General features: G+C 42.9%; 1 protein-coding gene across 2 annotated transcripts in view; it reads left to right on the forward strand.

Moving 5' to 3' along the window:
* Positions 1 to 3,159: 3,159 nt before the first annotated feature.
* IGSF9 (immunoglobulin superfamily member 9) overlaps positions 3,160 to 25,362 on the forward strand; it is a 466,550-nt gene continuing 444,347 nt past the window's right edge. For both annotated transcript variants that reach the window (XM_069217763.1, XM_069217765.1), the window contains exons 1-2: positions 3,160 to 3,345; positions 14,913 to 15,104. In XM_069217763.1, the coding sequence (XP_069073864.1) occupies positions 3,288 to 3,345; positions 14,913 to 15,104 (250 nt within the window). In that variant the 5' untranslated portion in view covers positions 3,160 to 3,287. The remainder of the gene's footprint in view (positions 3,346 to 14,912; positions 15,105 to 25,362) is intronic.

Here is a 25,362-nt window from a genome sequence, read left to right on the forward strand (position 1 = left end):
TACTGTTTTCTTTTGGTTTGACCTCCCAGTAAGAGTGCATGTGTTTTCGAGTTTCCTCTTATCCTCTGGGTACCTCTTATCACTTTGCATCCTTGCCTTCACCTCCACGCAGTGGCGTAGCGTGGGTTGTCAGCACCCGGGGCAAGGCAAGTGATTTGCGCCCCCTAACCCGTGGATTTTAGCACGCGAGTCCCCCCCCCCCCCCCCCCCCAGATGTTGCGCCCGGCCCCTCCTGCACCCCCCACGCTACGCCACTGCCTCCACGATCTGTATTGCTCACCCATCCCTGATTTACTATATCTGCCACCAAGAGAGAAATTATAGTTGTTATTGGAAATCCAGATAAAAGTGACCCTGGTTAAGCATTCATTGGGAACTTTTGGGAGGCAACACATCCTTCATTGTCCATCTTCGGTCCCTTTATTCACCTTTTAATTTTTTTCTGTGCACTCACCCAGTCTCCCGGACAGTTGACTCATCCTTCTTTTTCCCAGCTCAAGGGGTTTCTCCCTGTTGAGAGAATAAGCATTTTCTTTGTCCACAAACCTGTACAGTTATATTTCCAACTCTAGGCATTGTTCTCCTCCAAAGTAATTTACACAGGAGTTGAGGAGATAACGTATGGCTCCTGTTCCAAGCCCTGTCCCCATTCCATTACCTCATCTCTTTCTTCTATGCCCTGTAACTGTCTTAAGATGCCAGTTTTTCTACCTGTTCTTGCTTGTCGCCATACAAGTCCACAGTAAACCTACCGATTTACTTATGGTCATAATTTAGCCTGAGCAGAGTTAGCAGAGTTTTGATTTGTGGAACTCCACGAAGTGCTAAAAAAAAACTCCACAGAGCTATGTGGACTTGGGTGAGCAGTGGAGTTTGGGTAAGTCGCGCTGTACGCACTGATTTTCAGCACCAGAAGTTTCTCCTGCACTGTAAAGTTAGCGCAAACGGTATCATGCACAGCGCGAAAGGGTGCTATCTCCTTTCTGCCGCTCAAGTAGATTTTCTACTTGCGCGCCAGGTTCCTCAGTGCAAGCAGCAGCTGTCTCAATGCTGGCTGGCGTGACCTGCTGCAACTGCCGCAACCAGGAATCTCGCTTGAGCTTAACATTGGTGAGACGAGTGGGAGAAAAAATGCTGTCACTTCTCACTGTTTTTCTGAACTCTGCACTGTGGGAAGAGGGGGCAAAACTCTGTGAACTCTGCCAGCAGAGGTGGAATGCTTCGCCCACCCCTAGTTATATTCTGCACACCTACTCCACCTCTGAACAGGAACCTGCTTCTAGTCACAACCTGTGTTTTCTCCCACTTCATTTAACCCAAGCCAGCATCTGCCCGCTCTTCTCGTCTTATATTCTTGAACTGCTGTCATTTGCTTCTCCTATTTTACCTGCCTATTTTTTTTAATTCCGTCTGTGTCCTCTTTCTCACTGACTTCACCAGAATCCCACTACTCGAGTTACTAATAGGAAGCCATGGATATAACGTGCCTGCTTACTTTACACTGCCAAAGGTGCTGCAAAACCTCATCACAACTGTCCTTCTCTCTCTCCACTACATAGATCCACTGTGTGTTAAAGCCCAGTTTAAAAAAAAAGAGGATTCCATATATCTTTGCCTCTACCATTCCATTCTCTCTCTCTCTCTCTGACGTACTGTTTTGGCTGTAAAAGTGGTACAGATTTATGCTCACTTCTTGACTTAAGAAATTGGTTTTCTCCGGCAAGTAGTTCTGGCATAAGCTTTCTTTGTTTAATTCGTTCTCAAAACAATAAAACACCAAACCTTTCTTTCTTATAATGAGCTGCCTCAATCATCCTTGCACTTGCCTTAAGTGCCCTGCAACTTCTTACACAGCCCTCCATACTCTACTTATATTGGAAAGATTTTTATAGTACGCATTCTGCTGTTAGTATAATTGTGTAGTACTGACATTTAAATAATGTGGTTGTTTGGTCGGTGTGGATCTGTGACAAGTAGGAGGGGGCATACCTCGATTAATTACGTGTAGCGTAATCAAATGGAAATACCTGAAGATTCTGCATTTGATCACTATGGATAAGGGGATGCACTTTATGCAAAGAAATAGAGCTAAATGCAGCAGAACATGAATAGCAGTGCTATTTGCGCTTGCTAAATGTGTACTTGGGGTAGGATTGTCCCACAACGTACACCTGGAATGTAGTGCTAGTTTCTTAGCACAAAATGCACCCTTACATCAAAAATGGATGCTAGGATGCATATTACACTAAGAACATAGTACTAAATGTAATAGGACATGAACAGCAGCGTGAGCAGCCCTTACTAACTGGGCTTTTGTGGTAGGATTTTCCCTCCAAACTGCTCTTAATTACAGGAGCAGACGTGATCGAGTTATTATCGGCAATCCTGCGTCCAAGGGTAACGTGAAATAACCTAAATTACTCCAGCATAAGTAAAATTACTCCCAGGCCTATTGACAAGGTACTCAATGTGAGGCCAGAGAATGCATGTGCTTCCCACCTAAACACTCAAGCTTGGCTTCTTGCCTGAGTCCGCTGTATAGTGCGCTGTCTGTTCCATTTTCCACCCCATCGGATGTGGCATCATTTTTCTCTTTTGTCACACTTTTTTATTTTATTTTTAGCACATAAACCATGACCTGTTTTCCACACATGGAAAGGTGCACACATGATTAATAAATAAATCTGTTTGTGAAGTTTGTGTAATCTTATCTCCTACACGACATGAAAGGACATAATGTATAACAAGTCCATATGAAATGGCAGTGCTCTTCTTCATCGATGGGTTACCTGCCATTTTACACCCATTTCAACTTTCCCTCTGACATTTCTTTTGTTTCTTTTACTTGTAGATCTTCATCCCTGGTAACCCTACTCCAGGAAGTCAGATGAACGAGCCTGCTGGAGCAGCACAGCCTGAGATGTAAAAGTTGGTTTTGAGGATTGATCAACCAAAGTGTTTCATTCGTAAACCTGGCTTTAGAAATTCAATGATTGAGTGGATCTTCTCTAAAAACTGTTTGGTGTATTTTCTGTCTGAGAAGGCTGCGCGGGAGCGCGAAGGTGGAGGACTCCATATAGCCCTTCTCCATATTTGTCTTGAAGCATTACGTAACAACAGACCTCTACCTGATGGAACTTTCTTTTTGAAAACAAAAAAAGAGAGGACGTGGACACTTGGTGCACTGTACTCTGTTTTCGATTCAGCAGGAGGGGTGATATTCATCACGTTAAACTGGAAAAGGAAGACTTTGGACAGTCTGAACTTCAAACCGAGGTGTCTGTGCTATGCATTGGTGTTTATGGATTGCCTGTCTTGGCCTGGTCAACATCTACGTAACTGAAGGTAAGAGGATTTGTTACTTTAGTCTCTACCTCAATTGCCCTAGGCATGGAATAGAAGTGTCAAGGACCTGGGCATGTGTATAGAGCAGAACATTTGTTTAAAGAAAGCAATGATCACTTGCCACTAAAAGGGTTATTTCTTCTCTCTTAACCCCCGTACCAGCCTTCTCTAAGAACATGACTGCCTATGGGAGGCAGCTTTGCGGGCTTCCTGAATAATAATTCACGGGTGTTTGGCAGCCTTTTTACGTGATATGGCATGGCCGGTTGAAGATCTGCCAGGAGTAAATCACTGAGGCTATCTGTGTGATACTACATGGGTCTGCATTTGGGGCGAGAGGGAGGGTAAGCCAGAGACTTTTTACAGGTTAGGTAGTATCTCGGTGTAGCACTTGCATGAGGATACAGTAATGGTAGATTCAGCCATCATCTGGATATATTTTGTTTTCGTCTATGCCTCATGCAGTGTGTGTTGTGAGTAGACTTTTGTGAGGGATAGGTATGTGCATGTAGCCTTGCTTCGGAATGCATTAGAGGAGGATTCAGACTTCTAAGTAGATGTGTTTTTGGTACATGCACACGTCCTATATTAACACAAAAATTAATGAATCTCAAGTCTGGAATATGGAAAGCTTCAACAAAACAAGCCCCAATAGTTTTCTGTTGAATTTTATTTATTTAGCCTGAAAGACCTACACCCCTCACACACAATAGTTAGCATGCTTCACAGTTCTGGGTTGCTCCTTCAGCCAAAACAGATGTTGCAAGCTGGGTTGATTTTAGCTCTGAGTTAGTATTTGGTGTGAGTGGAGTATATGGTTGGGGATCAGGATATGATGTCAAAAATATGTCATTGGATAGAAAATATTTTAAAGGTGTCTCCTATACATGAGGTAAAGAAGGCAAAGGTGATGGATGACTAGAGGTATAGGGACCCTTTATAGCACTATGGTTTTGATCTCTATGTTTAAGACCTTCCCCAGTACTTCCAGGGGATGAAGGGCTTTCCTCAAGACCTAAACAATCCCTAAAGTATTCCTTTTCTCCTCTACTGATCCTTACTCTATTTGTGCATTGGGTGTGGATGTAGGGAAATGTAAGTAAAAAACCTTTTGGAAAGTTGTCACAGGCGTAGCTTCTGGCTCATAGGAGTCTCCTGTGTACAAATACCAATATAAATATAGTATTATTGAAAGATATAAATAAATTATTGGCATTTCTCAGGTTTCACTTTTTGCAAGTAAACGTGCACAAATGCTCCATTTCAAAGGAGGGAGCACTCATTTTCCAATTGTTTTGACCTCGTAAATTTGTTCCCACCAAAAACATTAACCTCCATTTGTGCAGCTCATAAAAAGTGAATGATAGGCGTGAAGCATAAGAATGTTTTCTGTTGTCTTTCTAAGTCGTGGTGCGAAATATGAGTCCTAAGAATATCAATATTACGCTGCCCATGTTTGTCAGCATCCCATACAACACTTATGGGCCTACAATACCTACAACGCACCATACCAGAGAAGATACTCGTAGCCAAATGAATGATGATCCCACTTGATCAGCAGCCAATCAGTTCACATTATGTGTTGATGCTATCATGCAAAGTGATGATGTGACACGTTTATTTGGGCTGGCTCTGACCATGAGATCTATACTCAGGCCCTCATTATGAGGCCAGACTCACGGTGGCGGGCGGACCGCCGCGGTCGTGGCGGTCCATCCGCCATATTATGAACATGGCGGAGCTGCCATGGTCGAAACACCGCCAGGCTGCCGCCAGTCAGCAGCCTGACGGTCACAGCGTTGGTAATCCTCGAGGGTGGCCATGCATGAGCTCCACCCTGGGGATTATGAGTCCCCTTCCGCCAGCCTTTTCATGGCGGTTTACACCGGTAGGGAAAGGCTGGCGGAATGGATGACTCGGGGGAGAGGGGGAGCGGGTGGCTGGGGTCCCCTGCATTGCCCATGCACTTGGGAAAGAATGTTTCCACCTGCCGGCCCCGCAGTGAACGCTTAATAGGGTGGGCAGGGTGATGACTGCACTAGCGGTCTTCCGGTGGGATGAGTTCAATGGGCAGCTTGTGCCGCCCGCCGAACTCATAATGTGGGCCTTAGTCTCCAGCTTTCTGTACACCTCACCTTACAGAAGCGGAGAGCAAGTCATTGAAACTAGAGATGCAGGGAAAAACAGGTACAGGGGCCATGTATCAGGTAGGGCGTCCTCAAACTAACCTCTCACTTCCCCTACCAGAATGCCCCACTCCCAGGGGATAGTGAAATGTACTCCTCCATTATGAAATGTCCTGCACAACCAAAGACCTCAATGGGCATTTTCTATGTGTGGTGAATGTAGTTTGTTTCAGGGGCTTACTAACTAAAAGACTTGCCATTTGTTTAGTAGCAGGAAAAAAAGCTAGTCCTTCCATGAAGGTAAAGAAGTGTAATATTTAAAGAACGACAGGACTAGCCCTTCTGTATTCTTGGCTACATTAAATGAGTGTTTGAGTTCAGTGCCATTGAAAATGTCAGTGTTGTAATCCATCTGGTTGTGTCATGAGTGGTTGGTTAGTGGCAGGTGAGTCGGTGAAGTGGTATTCTGCATTTTGTCTCCCCCCTCATATGTTGTCACAGGATTTTCTCTGCCCAGCCCCTCCCTACAGCTGCGTAGGGGATATCCAGTGGTAGGGGTTTTGTTATATTAATTTTCCAATACAAGTTCACCAGTAGTGCGAAGAAGATACTTGAGAGGTGTGGGCTGAATGGAAGTGTCAAGTATACAGCACCTTTGCCCCATTATCCGTGTCCACAGGGAGCATTATGAGTAGTGAAATGAAAATCCCAGTGTGCATTTTTATATTTTTATAATCTTTGTATTAACTGTCCGAAACACATCTCTGGTGTTTATTTGCAAGGTTTTTATGGTGTTTCTTTGTAAGGAGACTTGGTATATTTTCACACTTCTTAGCATAACTTAAGTCATTTGATTGACAAATTATTATTTTTAAGATTGTTGTGGTGTTATTTTAGATATTTCCAAGAGCTTTAGCTGTTTCACCATCCTCTTGTTTTCCATTCGTGTTTATCCATTGGACCACAACACACTACAATAGGCCAGTGTGTGACAGCGTTTTACCAGATCACAGATACACAAGCACATAAAAAGGAGTGCATTTCATTACCAGGACAGGTGCGTCCAGGATGATGGTCCACTAAATGATATATTTGTGCCATTTTTCGTATTGCATATGCTTGCAAAACATATAGGGCCCCTACCATAAATTATCACCCCTCCACGCCTTCGTTGATTGCTGCTTCTGTGGACGAGGTGTTGTTGAGTCTCTTACCCCAGGTCACCTTCACATTACCTTCATGTTTACAACATACTTGTACAAAGTGATCAGGAAATGGATTTTATTTGCTTGCACCGAGGGCTATTGTGAAATACTGTCCATAACATTAATCACAACGAAGTTATAGATTAACCCCAGTGAATACTTTGTGGTCCCCAGCGCCTGTGTAATGGCTCTGTGCTTTAATTGCTACTTTAGCAGCACTCTAAGGGCAGAACATGTAAATATGCAACCAGGTCAAACCTGGAGCTGTGTAAGGTTCTAAGCATTTCTCTTAAAGCATTGCAAAACACACAGCGCCTGTTGTGCCTTTGCGACCTCATAGATGCCTCACACATCGGTGCCTTTCCCCTCAGCACTGAATCAGACTCCGTACACTGCCAGCTGTTCAGAAACAACCTTTCTGGAACCAACCGGTTCTTCCTCCCACATTTCCAGGTGCTTAGTTCCATTGGATTTTGAATGCCCCTCCATGTCCACCAGTTTATTCCTTACCTGCATTGCCTTGCACTAGGCGAATGGGATTCAAGCGGTTGTGTATCTGCTGCGCTGCCTTACTAACATTCAAAGCCCCGGCCTGCAGGTGTCATGCAACGTTAGGCCAGAGCTATTGTATTCTCATCCAAATGGACATCGAGCAGACTATGCACAGATTTGTGCAGCACACACACACATTCCTTAAGCTTTTCACCAGTAGTGTCACATGAGGCATTATGTGAAGCATAGAAATACCAGCCTGGTTGTCTTCTTTGGCCCTGCTTTCCAACGACAAACACCACTGTCCTAAAAACAAAACAAAAAAAAGGCCATTAATATTTACCGATCACTACTCCATTCCGCAGTATATTAATATATATATATAATGGGCCCAATTCACAAGGCCAGAATGTAAGAAAATGTATCCACGTCAAGTATCCATCAAAGGATACCTAGCATTTTGTATTTCATAATTGTCTATCATAACTCTGTTCAGTTATCGGGTGATTCAACTTCATCTCCTGGCGAGTGTGTGAATGCCACACACTTGTGAGTCTCTCGGCATTCACAAACTCCTCTTTGACCCTCTTGCACCTTGGACGTTGTCAGAGCGCTACGTCTGCAAAGCACTGAAGTGATTTCTCTTTCAGGGTAGGGCGGACAATGTAACACCCCAAAATCTTGTGGAGAAACGGGGATTCTCCACAGAGACAATTGATCCCCATATAAGAAAAGTCCAGCAGTCTCTCACAATGATGAAATGTACTTTATCTACAATGAGCGTTTTGGGAATCATAGCGTTCAAAAATGTTACCTGACCAAAATGTCTCATTCCATTGCTAGTAGTATGAATGGGAATCTGCGACTGGTGCAGCATTCCAAGCCTACTCCTACCAATGTAAGTGAATTTGAAAAGCAGTAAAACTGCACCTGTACGTAGTAGTTTCTATCATGGGAAAGATTTAGTACTTTTTGCTGGAAATTAGGGCGAAACCACGATTTAAAATATGAAAGTTCTCTTTGCATCAAAGAAAAACCAACACAGACATAAGAGACCTGACTTTGGGCTGTCACACACAAGTGGTGAACTTTAAATTCATTTATATGGAAGGTTTCAAAACCCCAAACATCCCCTCCAGCTATGTCCCTGATTATCCTTCTACTGCTGTCCTTTAAGGGCAGCGGTAGGTCTTCCACATTTCGCTGTTCCTTACTCTTAGAATAAAATCAACAGAGAACCATTGTGTTAGCCATATGGCCACGTTGGTGGCCATTGGCACTGGTAGCAGTGCTGTTACATTTCACCCAGTCTAGCACATCAAGTGCTTATTTATAATCCCAGTAGAATTTCTTCTTAACGAGTGCATCAGAAACAAACCTGACCAGTGTATCCATTTATTTAAGCAAACGTTTGCTACAAAAAGTTTATCTACTGAATAAATGTTTTGTGAGCCTTTGTCTTTAGGCTTTTTCAAATTATGTTCTCTCTCCATGTTATTTTAGTTAGCTGTTCTTTACTTTTTCTCCTAGGCAAACATGGTATGGGTGCATGCCACACGTGTGCAGACACATACACAAAGTTTTCTGGTATTTGAGCTAGACTGAAAAAATTTAGCAATAACCATTTGTGCCAAAGAAAAGTATAGTCGATACCATACATATTGTGGGGTGACTCTTGTATCAACGGATGACCAAAGAAATCAAAGTGTTATCTACTTCATGTATGTTATATTGTCATTTTATTAATGTGATTTTTTGTATTCATGGTTTGTAGTTTTCATTTTATCATTTAGGATTTTAAAACAATATGTATTGTGTCAGAAAAACTTTATTTGGCATACTGCCATAAAAGTACACATGCATATAAATATATCACCATAAGAAAAAACAATACTTATTACTTAACTCTAAAAACGAACTTCTTCAATCTGCTAATTTACAAAACTAAATATACAAACGAGTCCCTTAGCCCTTCTAGATCAGGATAATAGTTAGTTCTTATAAGATCATATGCAGCAATAAAACAGTATTTAAAATTGCGCTCACAAATAGTCACATCAACTAATTCATATTGATTTCTAATAACAATAACTGATTTGATAAAACTTAGAATAGAACTACACGTTTGTTTAGATGAGAGACTTTGTATGCCAATCAATCCTTCCTTATAAGAAAGAGTATGTAAGTTGCGCAAAATTAGTAATATAAAAGTCTTCCTAGGAACGGAGTACAGTGAGCAAAATAGAATAAAGTGACAAGTGGTTTGTTTCAAAAAGTTGTCGCAAGGACATGGCGGTAATATTTTTTCCCACACATTTTGTTGGAAACACCACTCTAAAATGAATCATATTAAATCTAAAAAGTACAAGTAAAGAATATAGGGAGGGAAGCGGAAACCAAACAAAATAGGGTTCTATCCAGTTTGAAGATGAAATGTGTACATATAACTCAAAGGATCTCAATTTTTCTGCCACTTGGTATCTAAGATTCATGACATACTCCTTGTGACGGAATTTTACAATTTCCTTCGCGTTGGCAGGCATAAGCTCCGGATTAATATACATAAACTCCAGGTCCAATTTCCGAAAACAATTTTGAATCAAATGTAACCATGGAATTTTGTTGTGGTTTGCTAATGAAGAACAATCTTTTACACAGTCCTGTGTTAAAATGGCTGCCGGATTTGACCATACTGATATTCGCTACATTCTTGGGTACCATAAGTAGCCGATGAAGAAATTTATTCTCCACCCGTTGTAATGTAATTGAGCAGGTATATCCCCAAAGGCCCCCCCCATAAATTGCCGCCGAAACACATTTGGATTTATAGCATGTGATGATCTGATGTACTGGTCTGTGCCCTAGTCTACGAGCAAAGCGAAAAATTGCTTCAACATTTCTTTCCATTTGTTGGAGCTTAAAATTCAAGTGGGGTTTCCATGTCAAAGAGGAGCTTAGGTACAGACCTAAATAACAAAAATCTTTTACCTTTGTAAAGGTGTTCCCCCCCCCATTTTAAAACATTTGGTATGTGTATTTCTAGGGCCACAGATCATTACATGTGACTTTTTAAAATTAACTTTCAGATCAAGCTCTTCTGTATACGTTAAAAAAAGATCCAAAACTGTCTGTAGACCATTAGCCGTACGGGCTATTAAAACGGCATCGTCAGCATACAATAAAATCGGCAATTGTCTAAAACTCATTCTTGGGAAATCCTTACCGTTTTGAGCTAAATAACTGTATAAGCCGTTAATGTATAGCAGAAATAAAAAAAAGGTGCCAAACTACAGCCCTGTCTTACACCCCGATTGGATGCAAGAAGATGGGACCTTTCACCATGTTGACCAAACTGAATTGAGATAGTAAGATTAGAGTATAAACGTTTGATCAGATCCAGCAAATCTTGCTCAACCCCCATTGTGTCCATTAGCGCCCACAATTTCACTCTGTTCACCGTCTCAAATGCACTGGATAGGTCTATAAAAGCTAAGTCAATGGATTCCCTTTTAGCAATGACATATTTGCTAAGAATAAGGTGCAAGTTTAGGACCTAATCCAGGCCTAAACCCATATTGAATTGGCGATAGGATATTTGTACTTGCCACCCACTCCTCGAGCCGATTCAAGATGACACTCCCCAGGATCTTTGCCGTAGAGTCAATGAGAGAAATGGGTCTGTAACAAAAGGGGTCAAGCCTATTACCTTTTTTAAATATCTGGATAATTATTGCCATTAGCCATGATGAAGGAATAGAGCTTTGAATGGCACTATTCAGACCATTTGTGATTATCGGAACCCACAACTCAGGTAGAGATTTGAATAAGTCCACTGGTACCCCATCAGTGCCGGGGGCTTTCCCTGGTATCATTTTATTTATGGCTATGGCAATCTCGTGTATCTCAAATGAAATTCCACTCTTATTTGGAATGGAAGTAACCAGTGCCAAATAGCCTTGACCCTCCGTACCATGATTAGGGCCATTTGTGGACTGAAATACAGATGAAAATTTTTCTACCCAAACCCCCTCTGGTATCTGACAGTCATCCTCCCTATTCACCTGTCCTGAAAAATATGGATGGTTAACCAACTTCCAAAATTGAGAGGGGTCCCTCAATTCTGTGGCTGCCATGAGATCTTCCCATGCTCTGATACGTATTTCGTTCCTCCTATCCTCAAGGACTGACTTATATCTACCCCTAGCCTGTATAACTAAGTCACGGTTAAATGGAATAGTTTTAATAGCTATTTTTAAGTCTCTGTGGGCAATCGTGCAGGCCGAGTTTAACCAGCGTTGAGGTTTTACGGCTTTAGAGTGTTCAGCATACGTCAATGCCTCAGAAATAGCGCGACTTAAAGACTCATAAGCAGTTACAAGATAGGCACAAACAGGTTGCAGAGACAAACAAGTATTGATGTGGACCTTATTTTGTGTTATAAATTCCTCATGAAAAGTGTTTGAATTTATTCTCTCCCACTTCATACGGGGGCCAAAGTTTCTTTGAAAGACCACTTTCCCCTTACATTCTATCCTAGGTAAAACTACCCTGGTTTTAAGGGCTAGTTTTATACTCAGGGGATTATGGTCACTGGCACAGTGGGATATAATCTTAAAATCCACAATTTTGCGTTGGAGTGAGGGGCAGATAAGGATAAAATCAATAATGCTACCATTCATGCTCCCTGTATAGGTTGGTATTTTCCTTATCTGACTATTTGTCGTATCCCTTGCAAAAACCAGGTCAAATTTGTAAATGAGGGAATTCAGAGCATTTCCTGAATTAGAGTGAATAAAATGTGTAAATGACTCTCTGCCTTCTATGGAGGCACCACATATATGAGGTAATTCATGATTACACAACTGACACAACTGAACATTAAAATCTCCGACCCAGATCATATCAGATTCCCTATCCTGAAATTTTCCTACAGAATCTAAAAAATCTGTTAACTCTTCAAGGCTTCCTGGTAAAGCATTGCACGGAATGTTATTATAAAAAATTTAAAGTAGGATATCCTTACGACCAGCCATTGATAATAAAACCACTATAAAAAAGGCAGAAGACCAAATCAGAGAGACCTTAATTTTTGGAAGTAGTAAAGACACGAGTACCAGAAGCCCACCATCGCTATGGATTGGAGAGCTGGCTGAAACACAGAATAATAACCATCCAAATAAAAAGGGGTCGTAGACCAAGTTTCTTGGAGACAAATAATATCATAAGTAGATACAAACTCCAACCATTCTAAGTTTCCACCTTTGGATCGAAGCCCTGCAATGTTCCAGCTAATTAAGGATAGAGATTTAAAGCTTTCCTGGCACTTATTCCCTGGCTCCTTAATGATAGCAATATCTGTTGCATCCTGTAATAGTATAACTGGCTCGTCAGACCCTGTTGATAATGCTAGAGATATGTGCCCTCCCACCATCTCATTTCCCTGCGGAGTATCAATTCGAGACCCCTTCCCCTCCACTTGTCAATCATTTGCATCCAGGGGTGACAAATTTTGATTATCTTCAAGGTCGAAGGTGGGGTTCCATAGTGGTACCTTTAACGGAGCTACATTTAATCCATAATGAACCTTCATAGAGGGAATTGGTAAAATAGTCGGCTCATAGAAAAAACTTACGTGGTGAATTTTGATCCCACCATCCCCCTTCGCACACAATGGCAGGGTCACCAGCAGATAGTTAACCAAATGAGGGTTGCCAAAATTGATCACTAAACAATCACCTTCATATGCTTTTTTAGACAGATCTACCCACTTCACCCTTCTTGCCATAATAATTCTGTTATTTGAGTCATCTTGATATCTAAGTTTTCTCCTCATCCAGAGTGCACATTTCCTTATTAGAGCCCGAGTATCTTCCTTCGGAGGACAATCAAGAGGGGGCACATTAGCTAAAACTAAAACATATGGCATACTGTCCGGCGGAAGCTGTAAAACCTCCATTGGAGTGATGAAAGATCCAGGGCTAGAGGCAGTATCAGGTTTCAACAAAGTAGTCGTACTGCCAGTCAGAATCGGCAAAGGGTCTTTGGGTAAGTCACCATGAAAGCCACAAGTAGTTTTACGGGGGCCGAAATCTGATCGTGATCCATTAAGGAATTATCTTGCTGTAAATCTTTAGGATGAGACACAATTTCCTGTATAGAAGAAACCGCAGGATTTAAATCAGTTTTTATAATGGACTGTTGAGACAAAAATTTAGAAACAGTTTCTTGTAGTTGCTTGAATTTTAAATTAATTAATTATGTTAATTTCTCCTCTAAAGCCACGAAAAGCGGTTTGAGAATTTGGTCCAAGTTGGGCAGAGAGTTGTCATTTAAATTCCTGCAATCCAAACCCAATTCTCCTGGTGGTAGGCCTGTCGTGGAAAATGTGATCAGCCGGGGCATCCAAAGATGAAGAAATAGGTTCCTTAGCCCTCGGCGCTTGTTTTAACAGCTTGGTGCTTTTACGATGTCCTCCAGCTTTCCTTTATTTAAAAGGAGGAGAAATAGCAGCTTAATGTTCTTTAGTGGCTTCATTACATACATTAGGGGACTTTAGGGAGTACGAAACGTTAAATTTGTCTTTGGGTTGAGGCAGACCAGAATTGGAAGGGGCAGTTAAAGAATCTGAAGTCTGTATATGAACCGTAGGCTCTAAAGGGATTCTTTGAGTTAAATTGTTGGCTACCCCAATCCTTTCTTCTACTTGACCAATTTCGGTTTCAATGGCCACCATAACTGTAGATAAATAGATGGTTATTGATGATTGAATTGGCACAGCATGTACTCCTTCAGCCCCAGATGTGATGTTCTTCCTTTTGCCCATTGTGCTCAGATAATAATAGGGCAAAACGCCCAAAATTAACCAAAACAAACAGTAAATAGAGCACAGAAGGTGCTGTGTAATGGTGTAAATACGCGAATAGATAAACTACTCAGCTAGCAGGACAAGAATATGGCTTCTCCTCTCATGCTTGAATGCTGGACACTCAAGGGCTCCTGGTCTGCAAGCCTCAAAGGGGGGGCCCAGCCTCAACCGGTCACAGACGGGCACAGGACAGGTCCGCCCTTGGCCCCGGCTTCGCCTGCGCGCGTCCCGCGAAGCGGGTGCGCTTTCCAGATTTAAAGGGGCCAAAGGTCCCGCCCCCGCAGCAAGCCAGTCCTCAGTTGCACGTCCCGCGAAGTGGGCGCGCTTTCCATATTTAAAGGGGCCAAAGGTCCTGCCCCCGCAGCAAGCCGGTCCTCAGTTGCGCGTCCCGCAAAGCGGGCGCGCTTTCCAGATTTAAAGGGGCCAAAGGTCCCGCCCCTGCAGCAAGCTGGTCCTCAGTAACGCGTTTTCCTTCCAGGTCTTAGCCCTGTTATTTTTCTCTCGTTTAAGCGAAGATTTACCAAATGGAAGGAACCACGACCTGTATTATGAAATGTAAACTACTTTGACTTTTGCTAGCAACGATATCACAATAGAATGTTTTGTAGTGTTTTGGAGAAAAAAATAAGTTTTGCTTCAATTTCCAATTGGGACTTGCAGCCAAATTATTATCATCTACTACATCTCCCCACATACCCCCTTAACCAGATATACAACCAACAATGTCCTGGCCCTGGTTTTCAATGCTGACCCAATGGCTAGAAATCAAGAAGGAGCGACTGAATAAAGTTATAAATCTTCTAGTGACAATTTAATTTTGACAAATTAATTTCCAAATACCCAGGATATCTAAATTTCTTGTGTTCTTGTTTCCCATAGGTGCTGCCAAGGAGGAGTCCCGAGCTGTGGTTGGGCGCATTGGGGAAAGTGTGATCTTGAAGTGTGACCTCCTACCCTACGACGAGGACCGTCCTCCTCACTACGTCATTGAGTGGGTGCGCTTCGGCTTCCTTCTCCCTATCTTCATCAAGTTCGGCCTCTATTCTCCCAGAGTGGATCCCGAGTACTTGGGTGAGTGTTCTCTTTGTAGGTCTGTGCATCTATGCATAAGTGGGGCATCCGGTCTGAGCGAGGCAGGGTCCCATGAAACCATCCATACTTCTTTTTGTGTTCATGTGCCTTCAAACTCGTAATTCTGACTTGTGTGCCAGCAGGAGTTTACACATGGGTCGAAATATTACGAGGAACTTGTAGTCAGGCCCACAGATTGTTAAGACTGAAGAAGAAAAAGATGGTAAAACCATCACAAACAGAAAGCGTGAAACTACAAGAGGGAGAAGAAGGGTCAGGTAGTGTCTGGTAGTGGATTAAACCCTACCACCTTGGTGTTCAACGCGCCAACATTTAATTGCACTGGACACAAACTTCTGGGCACAGCTTCAGGCACCAGCACTCATCCTTTACAACTTAAGTAATGTCCCTAAGTCTACACACTCAAAACACAAACAGAACAAAACAGAGACTTTAAGCATACATCACCTTAAACTAAAATTCTTTGGCCAGACCTCAGCACAAAACATATTCTCAAAATAATATTCTGACATCTGTGTGTGACTTGTTGGTAACAAAGTTGAATCCTGAAAGAGCCAGCTCAGCAGTTCATTCTTCAGATCTCAGGAAACTGATTACGTTTACTTTGGGTAAAGAGGTAATAAACAGCAACCAACATAGTGGCAGCAAATGCTTTACAAAAGAGGTTATTATGTATTACAGCACATAAATGCCCAATAATTTAAGTATTATTTAAAAAACAAACAGTGCTAGGAGTTGGGCAGTGTTAACTTACAACCTTTAAGCTTCTAGAGATTACCTTCCATAACTGCATTGAACTCTTGGGGACAGGAGGCTAACAGAATGCTTGGAGACAGGGAGCTCCATTGGCGAAATGTAGGAGTTAGAAGGATCGAACTTCGAGGCAGCACAGGGTGGTTTGGGTGTGACTAGAAGATTATGGTTTGTTATTTTTAGATTGTCAGTAGGTGTGTAACTAAATAGGTTGTCATACAGGTAGTTAGGGGTCATGCCACTTGCTGCCTTGAATACAAATAGGAGATTGCATCAAGCCATTTTGTGTACTTTTGTGAGTTTGCTTGTTTGTAAAGGGGTGTGCAGCTGAGATGACGTTTTGTAGTAGCAATGTCTTTGTGTATGACAAAGGACTAGTGTTTTGGTACTGGGTAAGTTTATCACAGGATTAAAGCCCATTTGGGTTATGTAGCTTAGAAGTCATTTGCGATACAAGGTAGCAGCTTTTTGAGCTTAATAGTACACTTGGGCAGCCATAGAGAAGGCTTGAGTCGTGGTAGTGCCATTTTTAGATTGAGCCGACTATACAGCACATGTGCTGTCTTTTGTGAGATATATTCGGGTTTATCAAGAACATACAGGGGTTTAGAGTCCTGCCGTTGCTTACCATTGGTCGACTTTCATGTCACTCATTTGACTGCTTCTCATTTATGTCTAACTTGTCAATCTTGTGTTTGTCCTCCTCATAGAGCATATCCTCTTTTACCATCTCTTTATTACCTGGCTTCTCTGCTTCTGCTGCTTGCTTTACAAGTATTACTTTTTTAGGGTCGAGCCTTCCGAGTGCATGCGCTAGCACATGTGTCTCGCCTGCGAGTCTCTGCTGTGTTCAGTACAGGGCTTGGAGCCCGCCTGTCGCTCACCATTTGTTGGTTTGCGTGGCACTTTTCTTTACAGCCTGGTAATTTGTTAAGGCACCCCTGGCATCACTTCCGTTTCTCTGTGTGAAGCAGGGATCAAGCACTAATGGTGCAACTTTAATAGTGCCTGTCTGCTGCTCCCGGCTGATCAAGGTACTATTTGTTGTTTTTAACTTTGAGTGGCCCTCAAACAGAAGGCTTGTGACTGGCAAAAACATGCCAGGCAGGCACAAAATTGCAAAGTTTTATTTTTTAAAGCTACCTTTATTTTATTTTGCCAAGTTGTTCTTCTCATATTTTCTTTTGTTTTTGCTTGTGGCGCTGTCAAAAGATGACAACTGTTTGAAATATGCGAGACCTATTGTATTGCAAATGCTTTTTTTATTTGTGGTTAACTCCATAGGAGGGCATGTGTTTTCCTGCTGTCTCCCTCTTGTACTTATCTCCACCTGCACTCCTTGTTGCTTCCTATTTCCCGTGTGCTTCTCCCTGCCCCTCTCTGTGATACACTCGCCCTTGTGTACTTCACCCCTCCATTGCTTTCACACCAGTGTGCTTTTCCCTGCCACGTTATTCACTCAACCGGTACTTTTCCACCATCCGTGTTGCTTCTCTACTCCCTTGCTCCTCTTGTACCAGAGCTTTAAGAAAAACACTTTCATGTTACTTATTTTTTTTATATTTACCGATCTATTTAGCTCAATTAAAACAAAAACTTCAGTCATTATCTAGGTGTGTGCATGGGAGCTGTGCAAGCCATAGTTTCTTTTTTTACAGTGTGTTTGTTTTAGCCATGCGTCAAAACAGCTTGCCTGCAGTACAGCAAGGCTAAAAACCATTGGCAAAGTCAAGTAGGTCCCAAAGGCAAGACCTATTGGATTTGCCAATGTTTGTTGTGTAATCAACTTCATACTGATTAATTTGACAGTAGTTACTATGCCCATGGATTTATCTCTGTTTTGTATATTGCATCCCCAGCGTGTCTCACAGCCCTCTTTTAGGAGTACGTCTTTCTAGCATGTATGCTATTTCCATACGTTTTTGACTAGCAATGAGGGCGGGGGCAGGAGGGGCTTTATTGTTTGGTTGACACAGATGCATTGTTAGTGGATAATGGAACCAGTCGTACCACCCCATAACAGTTGAGGAGAAACAAAGGACGGCTCTGCCTAGGGAACAGAGGTCTGGCAACCCATGTTCAGGACGCGGCCGTATGATCGTGAAGACAGGGTCGGAGCATGAGCTCGACCCCCTGCATGGGCCTTTGTTTCGCACTGCAGAGGATCTCCGCTTTATTCATAATCATCTGTCAGGTCGTTAATCCTTCCACTTGGGGGAGGGGTGCTCGTGGAGAGTGGGCACGCCGAGCCGTTGAAATGAGGCGGGAGAGTGATGGCGGTGCGAGGACAGGATGTGTGTCTCCTCTGTGGAAGAACCTTCAGTGACACTTGGCTGAGGGTTGTGGTCGTCCCCTGAGGGGGACAGAGGGCTGTAGGATTGTGTATGTAACAAAGGGCCTGGACCTGGCCCTGGGGGCATAGTGTAGATTGGAGAAGTGTTGTGTGACGTTGTTCGCGAAGAGGGTCGTGACTAAGGTGACCAGGAGTCCCAGATTTCCCCGGACGCTCCGGTTGTTCAGAGAAACAGTTCAGACGCGTTTCTTAACTTTCAATAAATTACCCGGCTTTTGGGACAAAGATAAAGTCATTTTGCAAAGCAGAAATGAATCTATGCTCTTCTTCTAAGAGATGTCGCTGAAGTGATTTAATTTATTATCCGTTTCTTTCAGGGGCAGGAGGAGGTCAGCTGAGTGCTGTAACAGAGGGAAAACAGAGTGGAGAGGAGGGCAAGGGGCTCAGGGTGGAGGTCCTGCTACAGATACATATATAAAAATGTGCAATAACTTTAGTCCTACTTTTATGTCTGACCTGGTTCGGTTTTTGCTTTTCAAAATCTGGTCACCCTAGTCATGACACAGTGCTGCCTGAGGCTTTGGGGGACCCAGCACTAAACGTTTTGGACATTCTCCCTAGTCAATTCCTAGGAATTATATGAACCTTGGAAGGATGAATAGCTGGGAGCATCTGCTAGCATTCAAATCTAAGACTTACAGGTTGCGCACAGACGTAAAGAGCATGCACATTAACCCAAGCCAACTGCACTCACAATATAAATATATTAACTAAAATAACATATTCTTTCAGAGGTCATCTCCTTGCAGTTGTACCGGCCTCTAGGAGGTACTGGCCCGGCAAAAATTCTGCAGATTTCCAAACAAGCTCCTTCCGCTCGGTACCCTTGCTATATAATGCAACTTGGATCCCTCAGACCGAGGCTGTATATGTCTTTACGAAGTTTCCGCCGTGCTTTACGAAGCAGCACGTACTGTGAGAACGTCTTTTCAATCAGAAAGGCCGAATCCTACAGTTTGCACAGACAGGCTCTGCCAGTAACTGCTGCTGTAAACATGAGAAGCAGCAGCTGGCAGATTGTAAAGTGGGTTTGATCATTTACTTCAGAGAACGAAGTGCACTTCTGAGTCAGGTGATCGTCTGGCAGCCTTTGAAGCTTTGGAAGAACGGCATCAAAACGTTTCACTATTTATGTTTTTTTCTTTTATCGACACTTCATTCCGAACAGGTCCCAGGTAATAAAAGACTGCTGTACAACCTTGTGTTGTCTGCAAAGAACATGAAATGGAGGCACACATTCACATTTGAGCCATCAGTGGTGAATATGTATTTTCTTAACCTTGGCCTGTAGTTCTTTTCCCTGGAGTTGAATGTTTAACAGGGGAATGCGACAGAGGCTCAGAGATCTGAGGTATTATGAGCAAAGCTAATAAAGTCACAGTGTTAGGAGAAAGATGGCAAAGGGGGTGAAAAGTTTGCCCAAAGGCAAGGAAAGTAGGAAACAGTTTGGCACTGAACATCTTTGCCACATACTATGGCCGAATCCAGTGAGCATTTGCGACATCACAAATATTTGCCTAATTACCATTGTGACTTTCGGGTTAGCCACAGCATTTGGCGAACGCCACACCCGCAAGGTTGGACGGCCGAACCGAATGCATCAGTTGCTCCAGCTCTGAGAGCACAAATGAAGCAGGGGGTCCAACTGCAGGGTGCATTGTAACAGCAGACACGGCTGTAGGCAGGAGCGGTGGTCCTAGCGACCCCTTCTTTGCACTCAGTATCTTTGTATCCATCAATACATCATTGTGTAATGTCTAGCCAAGCTGGTAGTGAAGCCAATCATGCAGTGGTGGAACCGTTCCTACTGATTTATATTAAATTATTGTGTGTCTCTTGAAACCTGCTTGGTATTTGAAATTGTACTTTGGAGGGTGAATGCAGAGCCATGGAGGTTGCGGAGAGAGGTGGGTAGATGTTAGCTGGATCACCTTCGGACTTCAGGAAGCAGAGCACGTATGTGAAAGGGTTGGAGCAGCTGGAGAGGCGGGAAGATTTTAGTAGGTAGGTTAAGAAAGGAAGGGCGAACAGAGGCAGAGGAGGGTGATGGAGGGGTGGAGAAAAAGGTGAAGTGGCGATTGGAAGGAGGCGATAGCTCAAAGCATATTGAGGGGTAGTAAGGGCTGGACAAAAGGGGTGAAGGAGAGACGCGTCTGCCTTTCTTACGCCGTGATTCCTGGAATGAGAAATGCGTAAGAGGAGGGGAAGATAGCACGCAAAGGTAGATTGGAGAGATCTACAGGCAGAGATAGAGGTGGCGAGGGTGTGGGAGAAGTAGGGTAACGTTAGTGGGCCACAGGGGCACAGAGTGGATGATAGGAGGGGGGAGGTAAAGGCCAGTCAGAAGGGGAGAAATGGCTTTATAATCAGGCAGCATACGCCTGTGGAGGGAAGATGACAAGAAAGGGAAGCGTGTTCACCTTTCAACAAATAACCCCCACACTTGGCCCAATCAAATTAGTACACATCCCACATTTACATTTATGAATAAACTTACACCAACCGTGTATTTGCATTTCTGTGGGACTACTTGGCCGCAGTTTTATTGCATGCTCCCACTCCTAATGACCTGCTTCTACACCGAGTCCCCCACTTCCATACTTCAGCGCTACCCCCATCCCTCCATAGCGCCTCTGTCCCTGTATTTTACCTGTTTCATAGGGCTCCTCATAACCCCATAGGGTGTCGGAGCTCTTCCTGTCACACACATATTATTTAGAGACAATAAATCCTATATCTATAAGTCAGGGTATAGGAAATGCCACATAAGATAAAGAAGGACTCCAATGTGTAGTATTTGTTAATCCTCCATATGCCTTTGTAATTAAAGGGCTTTAAAAGTAGCACACTGGATGGAGTTAGCTGTACCCATATGGATGTATTTATACCCCAACCAGCCTTTCTCAGCAACATTAAGAACATTTGGGAATGGGGGAAGTCATAAAGTTCCAGCCTTTAACTTGCATTTTACATGCAGCCCTTTCATGCAGCATAGATTACCATACTATGGGCATCACCTCAAATTTCTTGCCCACTGCCCCAAGAGAATGTACCTTCTGAAGGGGCAGTGCAGTCCTTTCACCCCCTGTGCCCTCACTATAGGGGGAGTTCAAAACCTTACTTGGCCTTACTGGGCCCTCATTGGCCCAGTGTCTTCGTGCCAATCTTGGTGTGCTTGGGTGGAGGGAGTAGGGAATAACTTTAACAAGGGAGCGGGATGCGGAACAGGGCGGGAAGCATCTGGGGGGGAGTAAAACAATAAGAGCAGGGGCAGAGCTAGGATACAAGTGCACTCCCTTGGAGTGCTCTATGTAAAATTTAAAAACTCTTTCAAGAATGCAGTGAAAGGATGGAACTCATCCTACGAGGACACTGAGGGCGAAATCTTCCTGGGCGGGACCAACACCAGAATAGGAAGGAAAGTGATTGACTTGGGCGCTGACAACTGAACAATGCCATCCAGTCGTGAGCAGGGGGCCGACCATGCTCACATTATTTGTTATTCACATAAATGTGCAGCCAAGGCCTGAAAGGTAATAGCGAGCATTCCGTAAATAAGATATTTTGATGATGCCTCTTGTTGTGCTAATTAAAAATGTGTAGAATTGGACTTACGGTAAGCGTTTATAGCATGAAGCACGTCAGTACCGTTCCGATTTCAGGCCAGAAAAGAACCGGAGGAAGCGTAACATAAACGAGACGTGCACAACTATTAAAGAATAGACTGATTGTCTACCCTATCATAGTATTATAAATATTGTATTGCATGGTATTATATTTTGTTGTATAGAAGCATTTATATAGCATTTACTACCCCTATGTAGGAAGCAGGAGCATAGCTCGGGGGCGGGGTGTGTTTGAGGTGTGACCCCCTCCTAATAAAAGGATTCTAATGTGGGTAGTTGAGGCCAAGGGCCTCCAGTTGGGCTAGCAGTGTCAGTGGTCCCTAATAGCAGAGACTCACCTCAATGAAACTGCCGAGCTTGCATACACCCACCCATCCGCTTTCCTCCCGCACTGAACAGGCCAGAAACAAAGGGCTGGAAAGTTCCTATGTGGCGCAGAGAAGCCTTTTAAATGTAGTACTTTTTTTATGCATACTGATCTAAAAAAAAAAACACACAATTTATTTTTCTGGAGGTGAAAATGACAAAAAGTATATTTTTTGAGGAGAAAATGACAAAACATATTTGAAGTGCTGGGAAGAGGAAAGTAGGGTAAATAACAGCGGTCAACCGGCAGAGCTTTTCTTTGGAGACCGAATATAAGATAAAAATTGTGCATCTCTCTCTGTATTTGTTATATAGGGGAGACGTAGGTAACACATACAGCTTCACACATATGTTGGTTAGCCCGGAAAGCTATCTCACTGCCATTGCAATAGCAGTGATGGTTTGGAAATCTGTTTCACACCCCCTGAATCCAAATGACTAATCTACACCCCTGCACTGAAGCGCTTACCTACATGAGCAGCCCGCTACACCGTGTAGGGTGTGTGGTTGAAAGGATTTTTTTTTTTGATCCTGTGTTTACATGGTGTGAATTGTGACCACTGAGGAGTGGCTATTGTGTTATGGGGTGAAGTGTGTAGCAGTGTGTGGATAATGAAGTGTGACAAACAGAAAAGCCGTGTGCTGGTAGCTTTGAACAGCTCTACAGGTCCCTTTATGGTATTTCACATATTGTCTGCTTAGCTGGTTACTGCACTGGGTTGTCCAATTTGAGACTTTTATGTATAGTTGTGGTCCCGAGCTGGCATGGTTGGAGGCAGAGAGAAGTGGAGGGATCTGTTGAGATGGACATTTTTATCATCATCACATATCTGAGTGTCTGAGTGAGATGTAAAGAAGCATTCAGACTGTACAGATATTGTGGACCTACAGTGGTGGATTATATTAATGCCCTTCTAATTGTCTAGCAATGTGTGACAGATCTTAGTTATTCCATGCCTGTTCATTTGGTGATGGTTAAATTTAGTGTTTATTTCTCTTTCTCTGACTTCAAAGTGAGATAGATATATATATTTGCAGTGTTGTATAGCGCAAACTTGAGTGCTTTACAAGACCACGATTATTACATTCATGTTTTTTAAACATTTTATTTAGGCACAGGGACTTTACAATACACAACATTACATTCATGTTTTTTTATTTAGGCACAGGAAAACCACATTACATATCATTACATTCACATTTATTTAGTTTAGGCATTTTTTTGCAGTGGTCTAAAACATTTAAGCTTGGGCTATATAAGACCACCAAAACATAATTAAAAAAAAAAATAACGAAAAAACCCAAAACATTACATTCATGTTTTTTTGGTGAGGGGGGGGGGGTTTCACAGACGATTAAGCCATTGGCTCAGAATCATGGATGTTCAGCCCCACCGGGACTTGAAACCTGTCTCCCCAGTTCCAAAGTCAGCAGCTTTGGCTACAACTACTTACTTATTATTGGCATTGGAGTATGGGTCACAGCTTTCTGTTGTACAGGGTTGGTTGAGAGGAGGAACACGTATAAGAATGAAGCGATCCATTTGATACTCAAAATTGTTCATTAACCTTTCCGTCTTGCTTACCTGTTAAAACGTAGAGAAATGGCAGATAATCCATATGAAATGTACAGTGGTAACTCTGTGCATTGCATACGGTGGTCACATCAGCTGACAGTTTACAAGCAATGGTGCAAAATAAGTGAGTTCTCACCCAACTGGTTAAATGTTTCATATTGAATAAAAAAAAAACAATGCAGAAGTAATTGATCAAAATGTTTACTGTGTACTTTGGAACGATGAAAGGCTGAATTGGCCTTGACAGGAGCTGTAAGTGTGACTCACAGAGTCAGTCTGGCCTATAGGACAGTCTGGCACTGTCAGAAGGGCTGGTCTGACAGGCGTGTGGGCAGATTTTTGTTGTTGACTGGTTTCTGGTCTGGTGGGTCGGTGTATGCAGCCATCCATACCTTGAAAAACACATGTACAGCATTTCATTACAAGTTCATAACTACCCTTGTTTGCAGAACGTGTACCACTTTTTAGATTCCGCCTGCGACGGTTCATGCAGGCACTTGCAAGGGCTCTCCTACTGTATACAACAAAGGTCTTGCAGCCCGCCCATTTACTTACCATTCGTTAGTTTGAATATCACTTATTTGCTATTTTCCAGTTAGCCAGCGTGTGCTGGCTTCACTTCTTCTTTTGACTGGATTATGGCCAAGGTACTGAGTGCTTCAGTTTAATTGCTGTCCTTCCGCTGATCGCATTGTGATTGTGGTATTTTTATCTTCCCCTCTCGTGCTTGTTTATGGTGCTTCCCCTCCCACCCCATTGACCACGTTGCTTCTTCCCCTCCCCTCCCATCGCTGTTGTCTGTTGTTTATTCTCTTCTCACTAAAATCCCTCTGTGTGGTACTATTCCCCCTTCCCCCTGGGCCCCCATTGTCCCTGTTACCCACCGCCCCCCACCATAAGAATAGCTCCACCTACAGTAAGAAAAAAGTGCTATTATAAATTAGCCGGCGCTGGCCGTGTCTTAGTACTTTTTAAAAAACTTTTAGCCATGCTGCAACATGCTCTACAACATGCTGAAAGACATTGGTAGAGCTACTAGCTCTTGCGTAAGAAAGAGCTATTGGCTTTGCAAATGCTTGTTAGCTTACCTGCATATCGAAAGCAGTTTGCTAGTTGAGCTGTTTGCAATTTATGAGTTGTAATCTAAGGATTGCGCTTGAGTGTGCGACTGTTCTCTGTGTGGTTACTGTTCGCCTGAAGCATCATGTATGAAATAATTGTTCTTTGATCTGCTGGCAAATTTCTAAATAGCTTATGAAAACTGTGCAATCCAGCTCTGGTTGTAGGTAGGAAAATGCTAGGTAAAATTGAATGTTCATGAATGGTATTAAAGAATTACTTTGTAAATCTTTTTTTGTTTGTATTTTATTTTTTTCCCAACACCTGTTTTCTAAACAGCAAAATAAAACCAAGCATATGACTATGTTTAGATAAATTTTACAAGAAGGCCGTTGTCCCTGCAAAATATACCCTTCCCATGAAATTGCACTAAAATCAATCAATCACACTAGACATCGATTTTCCTCATATTGTGATTTCCACTTCTAGTGGGAACTATGTCTA

This window comes from Pleurodeles waltl, chromosome 12 (assembly GCF_031143425.1).
Source record: "Pleurodeles waltl isolate 20211129_DDA chromosome 12, aPleWal1.hap1.20221129, whole genome shotgun sequence".
NCBI classification, from domain to species: Eukaryota; Metazoa; Chordata; class Amphibia; order Caudata; family Salamandridae; genus Pleurodeles; species Pleurodeles waltl.